This window comes from Procambarus clarkii, chromosome 61, assembly GCF_040958095.1.
Source record: "Procambarus clarkii isolate CNS0578487 chromosome 61, FALCON_Pclarkii_2.0, whole genome shotgun sequence".
In the NCBI taxonomy this organism is placed as follows: domain Eukaryota; kingdom Metazoa; phylum Arthropoda; class Malacostraca; order Decapoda; family Cambaridae; genus Procambarus; species Procambarus clarkii.
This window is the reverse complement of record NC_091210.1, coordinates 26324088-26346775: the sequence shown is the minus strand read 5'-3', so window position 1 is coordinate 26346775 and position 22688 is coordinate 26324088. Positions and strand designations below refer to the sequence as shown.

Here is a 22688-nt window from a genome sequence, read left to right as displayed (position 1 = left end):
TTTGGTCTGCTCGCGGCGCTCACTGACTAAGCGGTCGCCACCAGGGCACTCTCAGACGCCCACTAAACCTCTATAGAGACTGCTCCACACTCTCCCTGCAATCCATGACTTGAACTGACACGTCCACAGACTTATTCCTCAATCGAGACGTTTGTCCACTTCCTTCTTCTTGAAGGTATATCAAACAGGGGTTCTTTTTCAGCAGGGGCTCGATGGGGTGCGACCTCCCCCTCACGATTTTTTCAGCTCAAGTGAGGTCAAGACCTTCAGAAAGCGAGCCTCACGCCTCCAGCAAACTCTCTACATCTCATGTTAAGTCATTTATTTGTATTCTTATTCACTGCCCATACTTTTAATCTACTTGTCAAATTCAATCGAGTGTCTACTATATACACTTCCAGGTTTATATTCCTTTGACCCCTTAGTTAGGTCAGGTCTGACAGAATAACTCTCAGGGGTAGACTCGTTTCTCAGGCAGTCCGAGATCACAACAATTGTTACTTAATAAGCAATTATATTGATAGGGGAAGAGTGAATGTTTAGTATGTTCAGTATAGTCTAGTATGATCACTCCCATAGATCACACACATTATAGTCTAGTATGATTACTCCCATAGATAACAATATAGTCTATTGTGATCACTCCCATACATCACACAATATAGTCTAGTGTGATCATTCCCATAGATCACTTTATAGTCTAGTATGATCACTCCCGTAGATAACACTATAGTCTAGTGTGATCACTCCCATACATCACACAATATAGTCTAGTGTGATCACTCCCATAGACTCCGGGCCCCGTCCTCCACACTATAGTCTAGTGTGATCACTCTCATAGATAACACTATTGTCTAGTGTGATCACTCCCATACAACACACAATATAGTCTAGTGTGATCACTCCCATAGATCACACACTATTACCTAGTGTGATCACTCCCATAGATCACACACTATTACCTAGTGTGATCACTCCCATAGATCACACTATAGTCTAGTGTGATCACTCCCATAGATCACACACTATTACCTAGTGTGATCACTCCCATAGATCACACTGTAGCTTAATGTGATCACTCCCATAAATCACACTATAGTGTAGTGTGATCACTCAGGGCCTTTATCTGAGCATGGATGATGTAGTACCCACCTGAAGGAGGAGGACAAAGGAGGGCGGGAGATCGACGAGGCTGAATGTAATAGAGCACTCCTGGGAGTCGAAGGGGTAACGCTGCAGGAGGAACTGGCAGGTGAAGGCTACCGTGTACATCTGCCGCAGCTCCAGCGTGTTCTCCGAGCCCAGGTAGATATCGTCTGCGTGACCAATCAGAACAACGCATCACATAATGACAAGTCTCATCAAAATAAATTATTCTCACAATGCCCAATCAGCAGGGAAAGTCTTACCTTCGAGAAGTCTTGTGTGATCATCAGGGAGCGGACTTGCCTCCCGCTGCACCACCAAGGACTCGGACCTGAGCGTCAGGTCCGCCAGACTCCGGGCCCCGTCCTCCACCTGCACCACCGGCACCCATATAACTTTGTGATCCTGCACTTTGTTAGAATTAGCATCTTCTCTTAAGTTTATCATTGTCAGTCTCCCATCTCGCCAGAACATCCTGAGGATGATGTCCAACACCATCTTGAAGCTCAGAATGTCTATTTCCCTTATGGAAGTGATTTCGACGAAGATTTCAATAGGAACTGGCTCATTTTTCTTCTTCGGGGGCGGCATCTCCACGGAGTAGCCATTGGGGACTTGTACCATGTTACAGTTGAGTTCATCACTCATGTCCGGGCAGTCGGCGACCAGATTGCATCTCTTGGTCTTCCCGATGCACGTGCCGTCGCTACAGGTATATTCTCCCTCGCCACAAGCAGTTATCAACATATCCATCTAGGAGTACACAACAATATATTCAGTGATCAATTAGTGAGTTTATCAATGCATGCATAAAATTGTGATAAACTTTACAGTTATTACTCTTACCTCACTATGCATGCACTTGTCGCCTGTTACAGTCCACTTGTGAATACCGACAGGATATTCATTTGGTACCATGATCTGCATGCTGCCTGAGAGGTTCCTGTGGCCTCGACTTCCCAGCTTCCAGGTCATGATGTCGGTGTCCCAAGAGATGACCGTATAAAACGACCCCAAAAACTGCGGTTTATTATTTTTATAATCTCTCAGAAAAAGTATTTTGTCGAGGATGGAGTTTGCACATAGGCCGCGTACCCTGAAGATGGGCGTGGATGTGAAGTTACATATGGGACACATCACGGTGTGGCAAGGTGTGGCATACCAGTCGTACGACGGCGTGATGCTGTCCACACTTGCACACACCTGTCCCAATTTTACTTTATCATAACCTTTGATCAGTTTGTTCCAGGTTAAGGGCTGATTATAGGTCAATGTCAGCCACTTACCAGATTCCAGGTCCCCCTTAAAACCGAGCCAGAATAGCGTTCCAAAGTCGTTAGTACACAGGGCATTAAATTTATTGAATTCGTTGAATATTTCTGTGTTTTCACCGTTACTATTGGGAACGATTATTGATCCTTTCAGTCTCGAGCAAACTGTGTATGAGGACTGAAAATTCATTCTTTCTGGTATTATAACTCGACTACTGGAATCTTTGTGGCAGAGTGAGTTAAGCTGCGCCTCAGAGACCTCTACAGAACCCCTCACCTTAAAGAGAGACATATTCATGTTGAAATAGATGATTGGACTAAAAGTGGTGTTTAGCTGCTGACACCTGACAAAGGCTCTGAGGCTAGAGGAAGGAAGTGCATGAGAAAATACTAAGAGATGTGCCAGGTCTCCATGAACGCTCTGACGAATGTCAAAGCTGTCCACAAAGAAATCCAGGTCTTGGGCTACCACCAGTCGCCCGCCACCAGCAATCTGTAGTGTGCTTGAGTCCTCCACCTCCAGCGCTCCCTCCTTGAACTGTAAACACAATATTCACTATAATTATCTAACACTTGGAACTCGAAACACTTATTCTCACGAGCTAAATTAACAAGACACGTATTGCTGAGCTTCAAGACACATAATTTCGAAGAAGGATGGCCTCATAAGCACTCACTATATCGTCGTAGAGGAACCAATACTTGCGGCTGGTGAGATCCAGTGCGAGGCAGAAATGGATCCACGTGAAGAGCACCACCGGGACTGGTACCTCCATAAAGAGTCGGTACTTGCAGCAACCAATCTCCACCTTCTGATCCACCCAGTTCACGGCTGTCTCAGTAAGAGAATTATCATGTTAAGATCCCCGCAGTAAAAATTGTCATGAATAACAACCAACATAGTTCACATATCCCCAACTCACATGTCGCACTTTGTGACCCAACAACACCCAGTTGCACCACACATTCTCCCAGGACAAGCACGACTACACACATCCCTTCCTCACATGTCACTAGTGACCCAACAACACCCAGCATGCATCACTCAACTAAACAATGAAGTACAAGGGCACAGAGAAACTTAAGAAATAATATGAACCCAGAGAGCAGTGAGAGATATCCGAGGGCCAAGAATGAGTAGCATAGGGTGAGAAGTGTGGCAAAAAGGCACTACGAAAATGATTTAGCAAATAAGGTAAAGACTCAACCCAAACTGCTGTACAGCCACATCGGAAGGAAAACAACAATGAAGGAGCAGGTCATGAAACTTAATTAAGATAAGAATAGACCGGTTAAATAACAAGGAGGTGGTGTGTGAGGAATTCAATTGAAGTTTGAGATTACCAGTGGGGAAGTAAGGAAGCATTTGATTTAATTGGAAGCTGCAAAAGCTATTGACCTGGATGTAATATCACCATGGATACTAAAAGAATGAGCAGAAGAACTGTGCCTGCCACTCGCATTGTATATATCAAGTCACTGGTAACAGAAGAACTAACAAAAATTTAGGAAACGACTAATGTAGTCCCAATATACAAGATGGAGACAGACAGGAGGCCCTGCCAGAATCTTTAACTTGAATACATGCAAGGTGATCGAGAACATTTTGAGAAAAAACTAGTAGACCATCTGGAGAGATAATCTTTGTAAAACATCATCAGCATGGGTTTATTGATGGAAATCTTAACTCTCAGGTTAAATAAAATTCTATGGCCAGATGACCAAAACTAGGTAAGATAGAGAAAGGTGGACAAACAGCATAATTTTGTTAAGGCTAGAAAGACTCACCGAACATGTTTCTTGAAAACAACCTAAAAAGGGTAACAAAAGTGGCATATTGGAAACAGACTAACATAAGAACTGCCATTAGAAAATTGTGTAAGGAGTGATGTAGAACCACAGGAGTTATGTACTCACAATTCGGTGAGTACAACTAGGTATACATCCTCCCAGGACAGCCACATATCCGTATGTGACTTACACCATAATACTGTAGGGTGAGAGAGAGAGAGATAGGGAGTGTGATAGAGAGTGTGTGTGAGAGAGAGAGAGAGAGAGATAGGGAGTGTGATAAGGAGTGTGTGAGAGAGAGAGAGAGAGAGAGAGAGAGAGAGAGAGAGAGAGAGAGAGAGAGAGAGAGAGAGAGAGAGAGAGAGAGAGAGAGAGAGAGAGAGAGAGAGAGAGAGAGAGGGAGAGTGTGAGAGAGAGAGAGAGAGAGAGAGAGAGAGAGAGAGAGAGAGAGAGAGAGAGAGAGAGAGAGAGAGAGAGAGAGAGAGAGAGAGAGAGAGAAGAGAGGAGATGAGAGAGAGAGAGAGAGAGAGAGAGAGAGAGAGAGAGAGAGAGAGAGAGAGAGAGAGAGAGAGAGAGAGAGAGAGAGAGAGAGAGAATAGGGAGTGTGATAGAGAGAGAGAGATAGAGAGAGAGAGAGAGAGAGAGAGAGAGAGAGAGAGAGAGAGAGAGAGAGAGACAGAGAGAGAGAGACAGAGAGAGAGAGACAGAGAGAGAGAGACAGAGAGAGAGAGAGAGAGAGAGAGAGAGAGAGAGAGAGAGAGAGAGAGAGAGAGAGAGAGAGAGAGAGAGAGAGAGAGAGAGAGAGAGAGAGAGAGAGAGAGAGAGAGAGAGAGAGAGAGAGAGAGAGACAGAGAGAGAGAGAGACAGAGAGAGAGAGAGACAGAGAGAGAGAGACAGAGAGAGAGAGACAGAGAGAGAGTGAGTTGAGAGACGTACCTACATGAAGTTCTTTGTCGAAATCGTCAGCGAAGTAACTGATGATTGGGGAGTCGCTCTCTGCAGCGTGCAGCAGTCGGCACCTGACACACACTGTCACCTGCAACATTAGATGACACTCACTACTTGGAGGCACTTGACGCTGGGTGACGCTCACTGCTGGGTAACACTCACTGCTCGGAGACACTCACTACTTGGAGGCACTTGTTGCTGGGTAACACTCACTGCTGGGTGACACTCACTGCTGGGTGGCACTGCTGGGTAACACTCACTGCTGGGTGACACTCACTGCTGGGTGACACTGCTGGGTAACACTCACTGCTGGGTGACACACTGCTGGGTGACACTCACTGCTGGGTGACACTCACTGCTGGGTGACACTCACTGCTGGGTGACACTCACTGCTGGGTGACACTCACTGCTGGGTAACACTCACTGCTGGGTAACACTCACTGCTGGGTGACACTCACTGCTGGGTGACACTCACTGCTGGGTGGCACTAACTGCTGGTTCACAACACAGTACGGCACTAACTGCTGATTCACACTATAGATTGTCACTAACTGCTGATTCACACTATACGGTGTCACTAACTGCTGGTTCACACTATAGGGTGTCACTAACTGCTGGTTCTCACTATAATGTGGCACTTATTGCTGGTTGAAAACTATACTGTGACACTCACTGCTGGTTCATAATATAGGGTGCTGTGAATGCTGGTTCACACTGTGTAACCTACCAGATCCTGATGGGGACACATGACAAATAAATAGAAAGATAGAACGAAATGAAATAACAGAAATTCTACTTTTCTCATTCAAGAAAGAGATGCAACAAGGAAAATGGAGCATTTCTGCAGGCTAGGTCAATTTCAGAGAGGAAGAATCAACCAGTGCATGTTATTTTTATGAACATCAACCCAGTTCAGCATATACCGGCAGAGAAGCTACAGTTAGAAATGAAGAATACTATTTTACAGTGTTAATTAGACAGGACATGTCCATGGAGGGAAGGTAGGCAGCAAAGAGAATCAGAGAGGAAAAGCAAAAAAGAGAGTAGAACACCGGTAAATTGTTGGGCAGCTCAGCTTAACATTAAAACATGCAGTACTACAGAGCTATATAGCAGGGCTGCACAGCCTAACGAGGCACCTACACAAGTGAATCGGCAAGAATATCCATTTCCTCCTCCCTCTATCAGATATGGAAATGCAGCCAAATGGACAAATACTCCTCAGGGGAAAATAAAAGCAGCCCAATTGTCATGAATAATTTAAAAGTAATGTACACAAATTCAGATGGAATTGCTAATTAAGGAATATAATTACCGGAAAGATTGACAGAAGTACAGTTGCACTTGATCGTAATAATGGATATGAAACCAGACATAATAGAAAATGCAATCTTCCCCCCGAGGGTATCAAGTAATCAGAAGAAATAGTTTACACAGATAGGGAGTTGCTTACTCAGTTGTTAGAGCTTTGAAGAGCTAAAAACACAAAGGAAGCTAACCAGCAAGAGTATATACTAGGAGTAGCAACAGTGGGAAGCGTGAAAATAGTGGTAGCAGTGGTTTATAATCCCCACCAAACAAAAGGCCCTTTGAAGAATACGATTCATGCAATGCAAATTGCCTAAAAGTGATGGCAAAAGCAGCCACAGTAGCAACGGAAACGAGAGCTAAAATTCTAATACTGGAGGACTTCACCCCACAGGAAAATAGACTGGATAAATGAGGATCCCCGTGTGGGTGATGAGACGCGAAGAGGAAAACTGGTAGACATAAGAGGAGACGATCTAAAAGCATCACTAGACATAGTGTTTTCACAAAATGAAGCAGATGTTGAAAAAATTTAGTATGAGATGCCTCGAGGAGCCTTGCGACCAGCTTAAGCTTAAAGCATTGTCATGCTTTAATACATAGTGGAACTGAAGGAATTGGTTACACAAAGAAACCCGTTGATGAATAAGAGAGATTATAGACGCGGGACGACAACAGGATGAGAGACTTTCTGTGGGAAATTTAATTGGAAAGAGAAATGGAAATGAAGACAGCAAACGAGATGATGAAATTCATTGTTGTGAATTGTGTCAATGCAACGGAACAGTTGATACCACTCATAAAAGAGGTGGATTGAAAAAAAATAGTAAACCTATGGTTCAATAGGCGATGCATGGAAGCTAAAGAAAGAACAAAAAATCATGGAAAAAATACAGAGAAATGAGAACAGAGAAAAATAGAGACACTAAAATGAACTAGGAATAAATACAGCTGAATTAGGAGCGAAGCCCTAGAGGCAATTTGAAAATGACGTTTCTGCAAAAGCTAAGTATTAGAACCACCTTGGAGACCAAGGTTGCAAGATGAAAGGCCAGAAGATATACTGGATGGTATTATGGTCATGGTGGAAGAGGTGAAAAAATCCTGGGGGACCTAGACGGTACAAAATCATTGGGTCAGACCTAATCTCACCATGGCTGCTGAGGGAGGCTACAAAAGCACTCTGCCACACATTGTCTAAAATTTGGAATAAAACATTTGAGACAGGAAGTGTCCGTGTTGTCTGGAAAAATCAAATGTATTCACATTATTTAAAAAATTAGATGGCAGGAGGCATTAAACAACAGGCTAGTATCATTGACACGATTCCATATAGAGTGATGGAAAAAATAATATGGTTGTGAATTATGGAGCATCTTGAGAGGATCGACTTTGTAACAAAAAGACAGCATGGATTTAGAAATGGAAAATCGTGCCTGACCTAGCACGACCTACCCGAGCGGCCGAGCGATTATATTACGTAGCTGTCACCCATGCAACCCCCCCCCCCCCTTTCAATGGCACCGAAAGTCTCCAATAAAAAGCCAAATTCTAATATGATTGGTTCCAGACAAGTTGCAGGAACTGCCAGAACAAAGACCAAGGTTGCAACAGTTGAAGGCAACAACAAACTTCCCTAGGGGATCCAACTTCAGAGTTTACCTCAAAGTAGGTGAAAGAAGGCACAAGGACTCCAAACCCGGAGCCCGCCGTGGTCATGGTCGGAGAAGAACCACCCAATCAAGGGCAAGAAAGACCCCAGCCTCCTGAAGGAGAGCTTGGGCCTCACGAGCCCCAGGAGGTGAACGTCCGAGCCCCGCACCTACGGGTTCCAGACACTGATCGTCACAGCCCTCTTTCACCCGATGCCACCTTCCTTCATGACCCAGCAGAAGGAAGAGTAATAATTATTAATTATATTATTATTATAATAATAATAATTGTTTTAATTATTACTCTACCTTCACCTATTGCAGACCCAGCATTATTACTCTACCTTCACCTATTGCAGACCCAGCATTATTACTCTACCTTCTCCATCGCAGACCCAGCAGAATGGGTCTGCGATGGTGCTGGACCAAAATCATTGGGTCAGACCTAATCTCACTATGACTGCTGAGGGAGGCTACAGAAGCACTCTGCCACACTCGGTATTGGCGTTTGTGTTTCCATTGGAGACATTTGGCAAAGTGGAAAGTGGGGACCTGCTGCATGGGTGACAGCTTCTCCCTCACAACCCGTCTCAACCTACCCTCCGGCTTTGCAACCTGGATAGGCCACACCAGACCGATAACCAGAGCACATATATAACCCTCAGTTATATCACTTGGTGATGTAACTGAGGGTTACTACTGGGTGATACTACTGTTTTAATTATTGGGTGAAAACACTGGTTGTTATTATCGAATAAAACTGGATGATTCTAATGGGTCAAACTACTGATTGATACTACTGGCAGTTACTTCTGTGTGATACTACTGGCAGTTACTTCTGTGTGATACTACTGGCAGTTACTTCTGTGTGATACTACTGGCAGTTACTTCTGTGTGATACTACTGGCAGTTACTTCTGTGTGATACTACTGGCAGTTACTTCTGTGTGATACTACTGGCAGTTACTTCTGTGTGATACTACTGGCAGTTACTTCTGTGTGATACTACTGGCAGTTCCTTCTGTGTGATACTACTGGCAGTTACTTCTGTGTGATACTACTGGCAGTTACTTCTGTGTGATACTACTGGAAGTTACTTCTGTGTGATACTACTGGCAGTTACTTCTGTGTGATACTACTGGCAGTTACTTCTGTGTGATACTACTGGCAGTTACTTCTGTGTGATACTACTGGCAGTTACTTCTGTGTGATACTACTGGCAGTTACTTCTGTGTGATACTACTGGCAGTTACTTCTGTGTGATACTACTGGCAGTTACTTCTGTGTGATACTACTGGCAGTTACTTCTGTGTGATACTACTGGAAGTTACTTCCGTGTGATACTACTGGCAGTTACTTCTGTGTGATACTACTGGCAGTTACTTCTGTGTGATACTACTGGCAGTTACTTCTGTGTGATACTACTGGCAGTTACTTCTGTGTGATACTACTGGCAGTTACTTCTGTGTGATACTACTGGCAGTTACTTCTGTGTGATACTACTGGCAGTTACTTCTGTGTGATACTACTGGCAGTTACTTCTGTGTGATATTACTGGGTGATACTACTGGGAGTTACTGCTGAGTGTTACTACTGTGTGATACTACTGGGTGTTGCTGCTGGGTGTTGCTGCTGGGTGATACTACTGGGTGTTACTACTGAGTGACACTACTGGGAGTTACTGCTGAGTGTTACTATTGTGTGATACTACTGGGTGTTGCTACTGGGTGATACTACTGGGTATTACTACTGGGTGATACTACTGGGAGTTACTGCTGAGTGTTACTACTGTGTGATACTACTGGGTGTTGCTGCTGGGTGATACTACTGGGTGTTACTACTGAGTGACACTACTGGGAGATACTACTGGGTGATACTACTGGGTGTTACTACTGGGTGATACTACTGGGAGATACTACTGGGTGATACTACTGGGTGATACTACTGGCTGTTACTACTGGGTGTTACTACTGGGAGATACTACTGGGTGATACTACTGGGTGTTACTACTGGGTGATACTACTGGGTGATACTTCTGGGTGATACTACTGGGTGTTACTACTGAGTGACACTAATGGGTGATACTACTGGGTGATAGTACTGGGTGATAGTACTGGGTGATACTACCGGGAGATAGTATTGGGAGTTACTATTGGGTGTTACTACTGGGTGTTAGTACTGGGTGTTACTACTGGGAGATACTACTGGGTGACACTACTGGGTGATATTACTGGGATGATACTACTGGGTGTTACTACTGGGTGTTAGTACTGGGTGTTACTACTGGCTGTTACTACTGGCTGTTACTACTGGGTGTTACTACTGGGAGATACTACTGGGTGATACTACTGGGTGATACTACTGGGTGATACTACTGGGTGATACTACTGGGTGTTACTACTGAGTGACACTACTGGGTGATAGTACTGGGTGATAGTACTGGGTGATACTACTGGCTGTTACTACTGGGTGTTACTACTGGGTGTTACTACTGGGTGATAGTACTGGGTGATACTACTGGGTGATACTACTGGGTGTTACTACTGAGTGACACTACTGGGTGATACTACTAGTTGATACTACTGTGTGTTACTACTGGGTGATACTACTGGGTGATAGTACTGGGTGATACTACTGGGTGATACTACTGGGTGTTACTACTGAGTGACACTACTGGGTGATACTACTGGGTGATACTACTAGTTGATACTACTGTGTGTTACTACTGGGTGATATTACTGGGTGTTACTACTGGGTGATACTACTGGGTGACACAACTGGGTGATACTAATGGGTGATACCAGTGTGTGATACTAATGTAGGATACTAATGTGTGATATATCTCTGTGATACTACTAGTATTATCACCCAGTTGTATCCCACAGTAGAAACTCCCAGCAGTATCTCCTATTACTATCACCCAGTAGTATCACACAGTGATAATTGGTGATAATCATTAGGTTACACCCATTACTGGATGACTTTCATTAATGAGTGTCTTATTACTGTGAGATACACATTACTGTGTGACACACATTACTGTGAAACACACATTACTGTGAGACAAGCAATACTGTGAGACACAATACTGTGTGACACACATATTTGTGTGACACACATTAATGTGAGACACACATTACTGTGAGACACACATTACTGTGAGACTTAAGTGTGGGATACACATTACTGTGAGACTTAACTGTGGGATACACATTACTGTGAGACTTAACTTTGGGATACACATTACTGTGAGACTTAACTGTGGGATACACATTACTGTGAGACATAACTGTGGGATACACATTACTGTGAGACTTAACTGTGGGATACACATTACTGTGAGACTTAACTGTGGGATACACATTACTGTGAGACTTAACTGTGGGATACACATTACTGTGAGACTTAACTGTGGGATACACATTACTGTGAGACTTAACTGTGGGATACACATTACTGTGAGACTTAACTTTGGGATACACATTACTGTGAGACATTGTTTTGAGACTCATTACTGTGATACTTTACTGGGATTACTGGGATATTTTACTGTGAGACATTACTGTGTGACAAACTTTACTGTGAGACATTTTTGTGTGACAAATTTTACTGTGAGACATTAATGTGAGACACGCATTACTGTGAGACATTACTGTGAGACACACATTTATTGTGAGACATTACTGTGAGACACACATTACTGTGAGACACACATTACTGTGAGACATTAATGTGAGACACATTACTGTGAGACACTACTGTGAGACACTTATTTATTGTGAGACATTTCTGTGAGTCACACATTACTGTGAGACACAAACTACTGTGAGACACATTACTGTGCGACACAAATTACTGTGACACACATTACTGTGAGACACACAATACTGTGAGATACACGTTACTGTGAGACACACGTTACTGTGAGACACACGTTACTGAGAGACACACATTACTGTGAAACATAAGTGTGAGCCATTACTGTGAGACACACATTACTGTGAGACACACAATACTGCGAGACATACGTGTAAGGCATTACTGTGAGACACATTACTGTGAGACATAAGTGTGAGACATTACTTTGAGAAACACATTACTGTAAGACACACATTACTGTGAGACACACATTACTGTGAGACATAAGTGTGAGACATTACTGTGAGAAACACATTACTGTGAGACACACATTACTGTGAGACATTACTATGAGAAAGACATTACTGTGAGACACACATTACTGTGACACACACATTACTGTGAGACACACATTACTTTGAGACACATTACTGTGAGACATTACTGTGACACACATTACTGGGAGACACACATTACTGTGAGACACACATTACTGTGAGACATTACTGTGAGACACATTACTGTGAGACAATACTGTGAGACACACATTACTGTGAGAAACACATTACTGTGAGACACATTACTGTGAGACAATACTGTGAGACACATTACTGTGAGAAACACATTACTGTGAGAAACACATTACTGTGATACACACATTGCTGTGAGACTCACATTACTGTGAGATACACAATACTGTGAGACACACATTACTGTGAGACACACAATACTGTGAGACACACAATACTGTGAGACACACATTACTGTGAGATACACAATACTGTGAGACACACATTACTGTGAGATACACAATACTGTGAGACACACATTACTGTGAGACACACAATACTGTGAGACACAATACTGTGTGAGAGTCATTACTGTGGGTGATTACTAGTGTAGGGGGATGTGTAGTGTACCTGGGAGGTGTTGGGCATGACCCCGGGGAGTGCGTCCAGAAGGGCCTCTGTGGTGGCTAATTCCTCCGTCTGGAACCTCACCACAGTCACCGACTCACCGCCTGAAAATGTCCATCTTAGTGCGTGTGCCTATCATAACACTGAACATTATGCATGACACAGAACAAGATTAAATTTGGTGTCACACACACACACACACACACACACACACACACACACACACACACACACACACACACACACACACACACACACACACACACACACACACACACACACACACACACACACACATATCCCGGCCCAAAGGGAAAAATCCGAGAAGCAACAGAAGAATCCATGGTATAATAGGGCATGTATGGAAGCGAAGAAACTGAACAAAAAGGCGTGGAGGAACTTCCGGAATAACAGAACACCAGAAAGCAGGGAGAGATACCAGAGAACCAGGAATGAGTACGTCAGGGTGAGAAGAGAAGCAAAGAAAATTTTGAAAATGATATAGCAAACAAAGCCAAGACCGAACCAAAGCTACTCCACAGTCACATCAGAAGGAAAACAACAGTGAAAGAACAGGTATTGAAACTTAGAACAGGCGAGGACAGGTATACAGAGAATGACAGAGAGGTGTGTGAGGAACTCAACAAGAGGTTCCAGGAGGTCTTCACAATAGAACAGGGTGAGGTCACTGTGCTAGAAGAAAGGGAGGTAAACCAGGCGGCCTTGGAGGAGTTCGAAATTACGAGAGAGGAGGTCAAGAGACACCTGCTGGATCTGGATGTTAGAAAGGCGGTTGGTCCAGATGGGATCTCACCATGGGTACTGAAAGAGTGTGCAGAGGCACTTTGCTTGCCACTCTCCATAGTGTATAGTAAATCACTAGAGACGGGAGACCTACCAGAAATATGGAAGACGGCGAATGTGGTCCCAATATACAAAAAGGGCGACAGACAAGAGGCACTGAACTACAGGCCAGTGTCCTTGACTTGTATACCATGCAAGGTGATGGAGAAGATCGTGAGAAAAAACCTGGTAACACATCTGGAGAGAAGGGACTTCGTGACAAATCGCCAACATGGATTCAGGGAGGGTAAATCTTGCCTTACAGGCTTGATAGAATTCTACGATCAGGTGACACAGATTAAGCAAGAAAGAGAGGGCTGGGCGGACTGCATTTTCTTGGATTGTCGGAAAGCCTTTGACACAGTACCGCATAAGAGGCTGGTACATAAGCTGGAGAGACAGGCAGGTGTAGCTGGTAAGGTGCTCCAGTGGATAAGGGAGTATCTAAGCAATAGGAAGCAGAGAGTTACGGTGAGGGGTGAGACCTCCGATTGGCGTGAAGTCACCAGTGGAGTCTCACAGGGCTCTGTACTCGGTCCTATCTTGTTTCTGATATATGTAAATGATCTCCCGGAGGGTATCGATTCATTTCTCTCAATGTTTGCGGACGATGCTAAAATTATGAGAAGGATTAAAACAGAAGAGGACTGTTTGAGGCTTCAAGAAGACCTAGACAAGCTGAAGGAATGGTCGAACAAATGGTTGTTAGAGTTTAACCCAACCAAATGTAATGTAATGAAGATAGGTGTAGGGAGCAGGAGGCCAGATACAAGGTATCATCTGGAGAGGAAATTCTTCAGGAGTCAGAGAAGGAAAAAGACTTGGGGGTTGATATCACGCCAGACCTGTCTCCTGCAGCACATATCAAGCGGATAACATCAGCGGCATATGCCAGGCTGGCCAACATACGAACGGCATTCAGAAACTTGTGTAAAGAATCATTCAGAACTTTGTATACCACATATGTCAGGCCTATCCTGGAGTATGCAGCCCCAGCATGGAGTCCATATCTAGTCAAGGATAAGACTAAACTGGAAAAGGTTCAAAGGTTTGCCACCAGACTAGTCCCCGAGCTGAGAGGTATGAGCTACGAGGAGAGACTACGGGAATTAAACCTCACTTCGCTGGAAGACAGAAGTTAGGGGGGACATGATCACCACATTCAAGATTCTGAAGGGGATTGATAGGGTAGACAAAGACAGTCTATTTAACACAAGGGGAACACGCACAAGGGGACACAGGTGGAAACTGAGTGCCCAAATGAGCCACAGAGATATTAGAAAGAACTTTTTTAGTGTCAGAGTGGTTGACAAATGGAATGCATTAGGGGGTGATGTGGTGGAGGCTCACTCCATACACAGTTTCAAGTGTAGATATGACAGAGCCCGATAGGCTCAGGAATCTGTACACCTGTTGATTGACGGTTGAGAGGCGGGACCAAAGAGCCAGAGCTCAACCCCCGCAAACACAACTAGGTGAGTACACACACACACACACACACACACACACACACACACACACACACACACACACACACACACACACACACACACACTCTCTCTCTCTTCCCGCCCTCCCTCCTATCCCTACCACTACCCCCCAAATCATCCCTTCCCTCTATGAACCCCCCCATTCACACAGACTCGGGCTCAGATACTAGGTGTAAAGTGACCATCCCCACCCCATGCGACACCCCCAGTTTCCACGCATCCCCCCTACAAACACACACACATGTGCAAGCGCGCGCACACACGCAAGCACATGCAAGTGCACCCTCATGCACACACATGCACACGCAAGCACACACACACCCACACGCATGCACACGCACAAACACTCACATATTCAACAAACACACATACATATAAACACATGCACGAGGAAAAGAGAGAGCATTTCCCCTCAGCCAGAGAAAATGATTGAGGGACATCACCACACACAGGGACAGGGGAGAATGGTGGATACCACCTGTGAATTGATCAGCCATGCCTTAGGGGGATTTGGCAAAGACCTGCAGGAAATGCAAAAGGGATTCAGCAGAGACCTGCAAGAAATGAAAATGAGATTCAGCAGAGACCTGCAGGAAATGAAAGTGGGATCCGGCAGAGACATGCAGGAAATGCAAGCATTAATTCAGAGCCAAAGAAGTGAGTTGGAGGAAGCCAGGGAGGAGATAAAGAGATTCAGGGAGAATCAGAATTCGAACCAGTACGGGGTATGCAACCTTTTGGAAACAGGGGATGAAGCTGATGGAAGGCTCCTTCCAGGGGGACTCTCTTTTACAGAAATACTGCAAAAAGCCCAAGTGCCAAGGCCGCTTTAGAGGCAGCAGCTATGAAAGCAGATACCTCACAGGAAGCCACAAAATACATTGAACAAATGCTGGAAAGGAAAAGAGCAGTTATAATTGTAGGAGTACAGGAACCAGAGGGATCCAATCGGGAGCAGTGGAGAAGAAGGGACCGAACAACTTTGACAGAGATCTTGGAGGGACTGGATATGGAAGACACTAATGGCAACATAGAGAAGGTTTTCAGGCTAGGCTAGGAAACGACTGATAAAGGTAGTGCTCACGAACGAGGAAACAAAGGAGAATATACTTTCCAGGAAGAGCAGACTTGTAAGGTTAGGGGGATATGAGAAAGTCTTTCTGCAAAGGGACATGACGAGGGAAGAGAGAAGGAAGGCTGCAGAAGCAAGAAGGAGACGCAAAGAAAGGGGTGGGGATATGGGAGTCACCGGACTCTGCTCAGTGTCTCTAGGAACCTCAGAGGGAAGTGGTACTCACCCCACCAGCAGGCCAGCACCCCCAGGGAGTATTGTAACAGAAGCCTCCCACCATCCAATCCCTCAACCATCCACCACCAATCACCTACACCTCCCCAGATAGTAAAGTTCCTCTTCAGACCATGCCTCCCATGTTCCCTGACCCCAGCAATGTTCACCCTGTTACCTATCTGGTTCAGCAAAGCTCATATATCGGTCAGCAGGGAAAATATATCTAGGGGGACAGTCCCATGCAGGTAATTGATATACCAGAATGCAACCATGTAGATACAAACACTAATGGATAACGAAAACACATATATAAATAAAAGAAAAAATATATAAATTCCTCAGTAAACATAATAAAACAATTATATTCCTAATTGAAGTATGTGAAGTATGGCTTAGACAATTAATGTCTCATCAGATAAAAAAATATCACCTACACTAGAACAAAGAACCATTACAAGACTTAACTTAAGAAGAATATATGTTATCAGTTCAACCGTTCACTAGCTACTGAGCTCCTCTAGCATGACTCAAGCGCTGTCTGGCAAGTCCTCAAGGCTACCACACAGTAGATACACTCTCCAATTATACACAATACAAATGGAAGTAACCATTCCAAAACATACACAATCATACAAAAATAATGTTTAATACTTGCAAATATTATAACTAAAAGAATAAACATTCTTAATTGGCTTAAAATAATATATTTACTTCTAAAAGAAGGCGACTTCTGGCAACCGAAAGGCTGATCCATACTCGCCCCACTTTCCACAATCTCACAGGTATCAGACAAGAACATATCGTGGTCACTTAACAGGTCAGCCATGACACCAATCATACAGCATACAGTGTAATACATCATACAATATAATACATCATACAATATAATACATCATACAATACTATCATGCATTCTGTTTTGTCATTCAATACATCATTCATTCTGCTTTATCACTTAATACTTCATATCATACATTCTGCTTTATCATTCAATACATCATTCATATTGCAAATAAATATGCCAATTTCTCTCATACAAATACTACCATTTGAGATGATTGTTTACAATATGATTACAGTGAGTCAGGTATTCATAATCATTACCTGGATCGTAACATACCCCTCACCTCAGATAAAAAAAAAAATGGAATTAATTGAAGATTAATTACATTTTTGACTAAAGTAAGTACAATACATAGTACATTAATGGCAAAGTATGCATACATAAAAGAATATGTAAAATGAATCATATGCTCATTGAAATGTACAGAATCAACGACACTGAACATCCTATGCAAATAATAATAAACATGAAATATCTGTTTGCCAAAAATGAAAACACAAGTATACTTTATTTCTCCAACACTCAAATTTCAACCAATTAGGTCTCACATGAAAATCAAAAAGTTCAGTCCTTTTATCATGTCCTACATCACTGTCTGTATATATCACGAGTTTCGCACCCGTTCCACTGGTGTATGCAAATTTATCTCTCCAGGGCACTATCTCATTCTGTTCACTTATATTCATGAGGTAATACTTCACTCTCCTGTCAATAATTTTATAATGATGCACACGAATAGCAATATTAATTAATGGACCCACTCTATCAAGGTCTATGCCACGAGTTATCTTTTCATCTGTTTTCACTGTTAAACTTATATCAGTCCCAAACTTCCGCAGTACCCAATTTCTACATGGTGACCTTTTCCAATACAGGTTCCATTTTTCATAACTCCTTGTTTCTGGAGTTTAACCACTTTGATGAAACTGACTGGATGCAAGGTGGTTTAGTGACTTCTCTTGGGTAATGAGGTTGATCTGAGCATGCCCTGGCAAGGATATTTGTATCCCATCACACTGGATCCTCTGTGGAACATACATCCTCAACCAATTGGTTCTAAAAGTAGAAGAAACATGGTTAAACCACACAGATACATCTGAAATATCTTCACTCATAGAACCCTCAGAAACACAACACATGTTCTCAGAAGACCTTTGACATCCAACCCAACAGACACAAACCACAAGGACAAGTGCAGGGACTACCTGATTGAACTGACTCAGATGATCATCAGTGAACACATAAGTCAATTGTTTCATAACTCTGTCATAACGATCAGTGAAAGAAAACAGGATTATTCCTATGCACAATATCCAAATCACTACTCCAAAAACAAGCTCACACCCCTCTAATGGTGAACTTTAGTACAAACCACACCTTCATAACCATCCTGGTCTCCCAAGAAAATAACAAAACCATGCAGAAACCTTGACAACCCCTACTATGGATTTCACTCAGTAAGTGACTTCCTCCTGGTGACATCGAACAATCAAACAATAGGTTTAAGGGTCTTATCATCTTGAAGATGAAAAGCAGCTTACTTGGGAACCACCCAAGGACAACCTGTAACCCTTCACACTCATCAAACCAAATAGGTGGGATAACCTTGTCCCACTCCAACTTGTACCACACTCCTGGGACATGGAACATCCGCTCCAACTTCTAACGAAATCCTCCAACACCATTTTGACTCTGAAAGTCAGTACCACACTTGAGCGGAACATACATTTTTTTCATTATTCTTGCAGCAAAATAAACTAGATCTAAAAGTAGAGACACATCTAGAATGACACACAATTTTCTCAGGACAACTGGATATACTACTTACTGGAGTAAACTCTCTCTGTTCAACAACAAGGCTGGACAAAGATGCCCCACAGTCCATTACTACAAGGGAGAATGGCTCCTGCGGAATAACAATAGATTGCAAGAACATCCTAAGAACACTCTGCCTCAATTTACCCAATGATAAAACATTTACTCCCCATGGAATAAGAATAACTGCTCACAACTCTCTACAACTTAGGCCTAGAAGAAATTATTCTACTATTACACAAGATTTACCAAATTTTCTTCCCGTGACATAAAAAAAAAACAGTCTCCGTGGTGTAGTGGTAAGACACTCGCCTGGCGTTCCGCGAGCGCTATGTCATGGGTTCGTATCCTGGCCGGGGAGGATTTACTGGGCGCAATTCCTTAACTGTAGCCTCTGTTTAACGCAACAGTAAAATGTGTACTTGGATGAAAAAACGATTCTTCGCGGCAGGGGATCGTATTCCTGGGACCATAGGATTAAGGACTTGCCCGAAACGCTACGCGTACTAGTGGCTGTACAAGAATGTAACAACTCTTGTATATATCTCAAAAAAAAAAAAAAAAAAAATATGAAGATGCTTGGAGTACTGTCTGTTTACATTCAATAACTCTACCAGGCTGGGTCACATCCTCACAGACAACTGAAGAGGGAGGCTCAATGAGTCTCCATCTACTCGTCAGAAGCTCTGGCTGATCTCCCACACTCTCCAGACTGATCTCCCACCGAAGTACAGACTGTCTCCTTGCACCTCTCTGATGTCTTGGGGGTCAGTTGTACTCAATATACACAAATTAAATGACTCAAAATCTGAAGCGAGCATGCAAGTATCAGGTAATTTTGCCTCCTCCCCTTCACCATCCTCTAGTCTAGGGTGAGGCGGGGCCTCTACAACGGACTGACTCTCGTCAACTGATTCTAACTTTGGAGTGAGCGGGAAAGCCCCTGTCAACCCGACATCCTTTCCCAAACCATTCACCTGGTTAGAATAAAGCGAAGTCAAGGCAACAACTTATTTTCTCTCAACTCCTGGCACAACGTTCGTAAGAGCAGGCAAGACAATGGCACATGGACGTCCTGTTTCAAATCATTCACCGGATTAGAATAAAACGGGATCATAGTACCAGACTTACTCTCAACAACTAGGTTGGCCACACAGGAATCCTGAAAACCCACATCCCACTTCTCCTCTGAAAGGGTACTGGTCTTGGAGAACTGATAACTGGAACAATAATAGAACTGGAATCATCACAGGTAGGGTAGATAACTCTATCCACTACAACAGACTGTTCATTCACTGAACTAGACTCGGCACAAGCAGGGTATACAACACTTTCCACTGCAACTGGCTGTTGATTCAAAATAACTGATTCTGGTAACAAAATAGGATCAACCTTCCCAACATGATTTATAGCCACATCAATGCCCAAAATAACATCCACACCTGGGATGGGCAACTGTTTACTAACACCAACAGTGCACAAGCCTGGGGTAAGGTTGGACTACATAGTAACATCTATCAGAGGTACAGTTTGACATCCTACAACACTCTGAAGAACTACAAATTCCCCAATAACTCTCTCTTTGTAACAATAGAGAGTACACAAGCTGAAATTAGTGTTTGTGAAGCACCATTATCACGGAGAAGAACATCTGGTTTCTATTTCCTATTAGTACATAAAACTTCACCAGAATGGATATATGGGTGCTAATTGGACTTCCATTTGGGATCTACAGTAACATGTTTATTATTAACTCTTCTCTGCACACCCCTACAAAAAATGAGACCTTAGGTCTTAACTCTGGGTGTTTCTGAAAGCAGGAAGTTATGACATGACCTCTTCTCCTGCAATGACTGCAAAAGCCACTGTCAGTGGTTGACCCTGTCACACTCCCTGAAGATTTATTAATTACATTACTGGGGTCTTGCATCCCTGACTGTGTATTCTCAATCTTAGACTTAACAAGAGAAGAATTTATGTGAGTAGCAGGTGGATTATTACTGGGTTTGGTCTGGTGAACATTTTTATCAGCATTAGGATTTACTCTACTATTAAAATTATTAGACTGGGCTTTAAATTGTACCCTGGTAAGTAACTCATGCTCAATAGCGAGCTTTGAGAGCTCATATATATCCGTTATGGTATTTTTTTCAACCATATTGATGGATAGTCTATCTGGAAGACAAGATAATACTTCTTCAGTAAATAAAATATTTTTCGAGTCTCAAACTCTGTAACTGAAAGTGATTTAAGCCATATCTCACAATAGTTTACTTTTAACCTAGTAAAATCAGCAATAGTCTGATCATGTGTGTCAGGAGGCAGATTTTTCCTGCTCTTTCGTGGACTGGATGAGGTACGAAACTGCATAGAGCACCAGTAATGTGCACCGTAACTCAACTTTCTGAATATAACTTCTACACAGTCGTGTTGGGTGTTGTTAGACAGCCCGTGACATTTGCTAGCCATTGATGTCATTCTGATCGCTGTATCAGGTCTGTAAATGAAATTACATAAGGGAGTTGATTTCAGGGAAATTTTTGTACTAGTTCAATTGTTGCGGGAGGTTTGGGGGGTTAACGATTGTCGGCTTCTCCCCATCACGTGTCCACAGCGTGAGAGATGGAGTAGCGTCGTGAGGCCGGTACGCCATTGGCCAAGGCGCTTGGTCCTCAGGAATGCCGTGATTGGCCAAGAGGCTGAGGGGTACCGCATGGCACCTAGAGCCATGTTGGCGCCAAAATAGCTATTCTTACTAGGAATGTTGCTAAGGAAGGACGTACTTTCTCGTGCTAAGGCCAAGCACCAGGAAATACCACCTGCAACGTCAGTAAAGTCACATTCGTCGTCGTACTATCTTTCCAGGTGCCGTGCGAAAGAATCCGGCGTCGCGCGAAGGTGTATTCAACGATATTAACAGTGTTAACTTTGTCATTTAAGCTGCGTGATCGTGAGACGCCATCTCAGAGCAACTGGCCTGAGGGAAGCTGTTATCGTCGTGTGTTAGTGACATCCGCCGTCTATCGCACCTTAGCTTCAAGGTATCGCAGTGAGTCAAGCTAGGGAATGTTTTATTGATATGATGGAAACCTTACATTCATAATTGTGAGGAATTAGCAGTGAACAGTGAAGGACTCTGTCATTCTCGTGTGGCGTGTAGCACCGCGTACCGTTGTACATGTTGTACCGCTTCAGTAAGGAGGGCGTAGTACCACCATCAGCTCTGTGTGTAATTGTGTGCCGCGTGTACCCTTGGCGACGTTGAGACGAGCGTCCTGCATCACCCTGGTCTGTGTGTGTGGTCCACCTACCCGTGCTTCAGCCTACCCGTGTCCAGCCGACCCCGTGGTCCAGCCGACCATGTGTATGAAGTAGTGAGGACGTCTATTTCACCAACAGCAGCAGCAGAGTGGGGAATGGTAGACGTAGTAAATGGTAGATGTGTGTGTATGTATGTACCGGCCGGTGAATTAATGTAAGTACACTGTTTAATCTCTGGAGCTGGTTTCGTACCCAGT

At 43.5% G+C, this 22688-nt stretch overlaps 1 protein-coding gene across 2 annotated transcripts in view; it reads right to left on the bottom strand.

The window, feature by feature from the left end:
* LOC123751016 (uncharacterized) overlaps positions 1 to 13020 on the bottom strand; it is an 86142-nt gene extending 73122 nt beyond the window's left edge. The window contains exons 1-6 of one of the 2 annotated variants that reach the window (XM_069307764.1): positions 12894 to 13020; positions 5145 to 5244; positions 3095 to 3249; positions 1993 to 2955; positions 1410 to 1899; positions 1153 to 1316 (exon numbers count right to left, since the gene is read on the bottom strand). In XM_069307764.1, coding sequence (XP_069163865.1) covers positions 1153 to 1316; positions 1410 to 1899; positions 1993 to 2955; positions 3095 to 3249; positions 5145 to 5244; positions 12894 to 12911 — 1890 coding nt within the window. In that variant the 5' untranslated portion in view covers positions 12912 to 13020. The remainder of the gene's footprint in view (positions 1 to 1152; positions 1317 to 1409; positions 1900 to 1992; positions 2956 to 3094; positions 3250 to 5144; positions 5245 to 12893) is intronic. The other variant, XM_069307765.1, reaches the window with a different exon arrangement.
* Positions 13021 to 22688: the final 9668 nt, after the last annotated feature.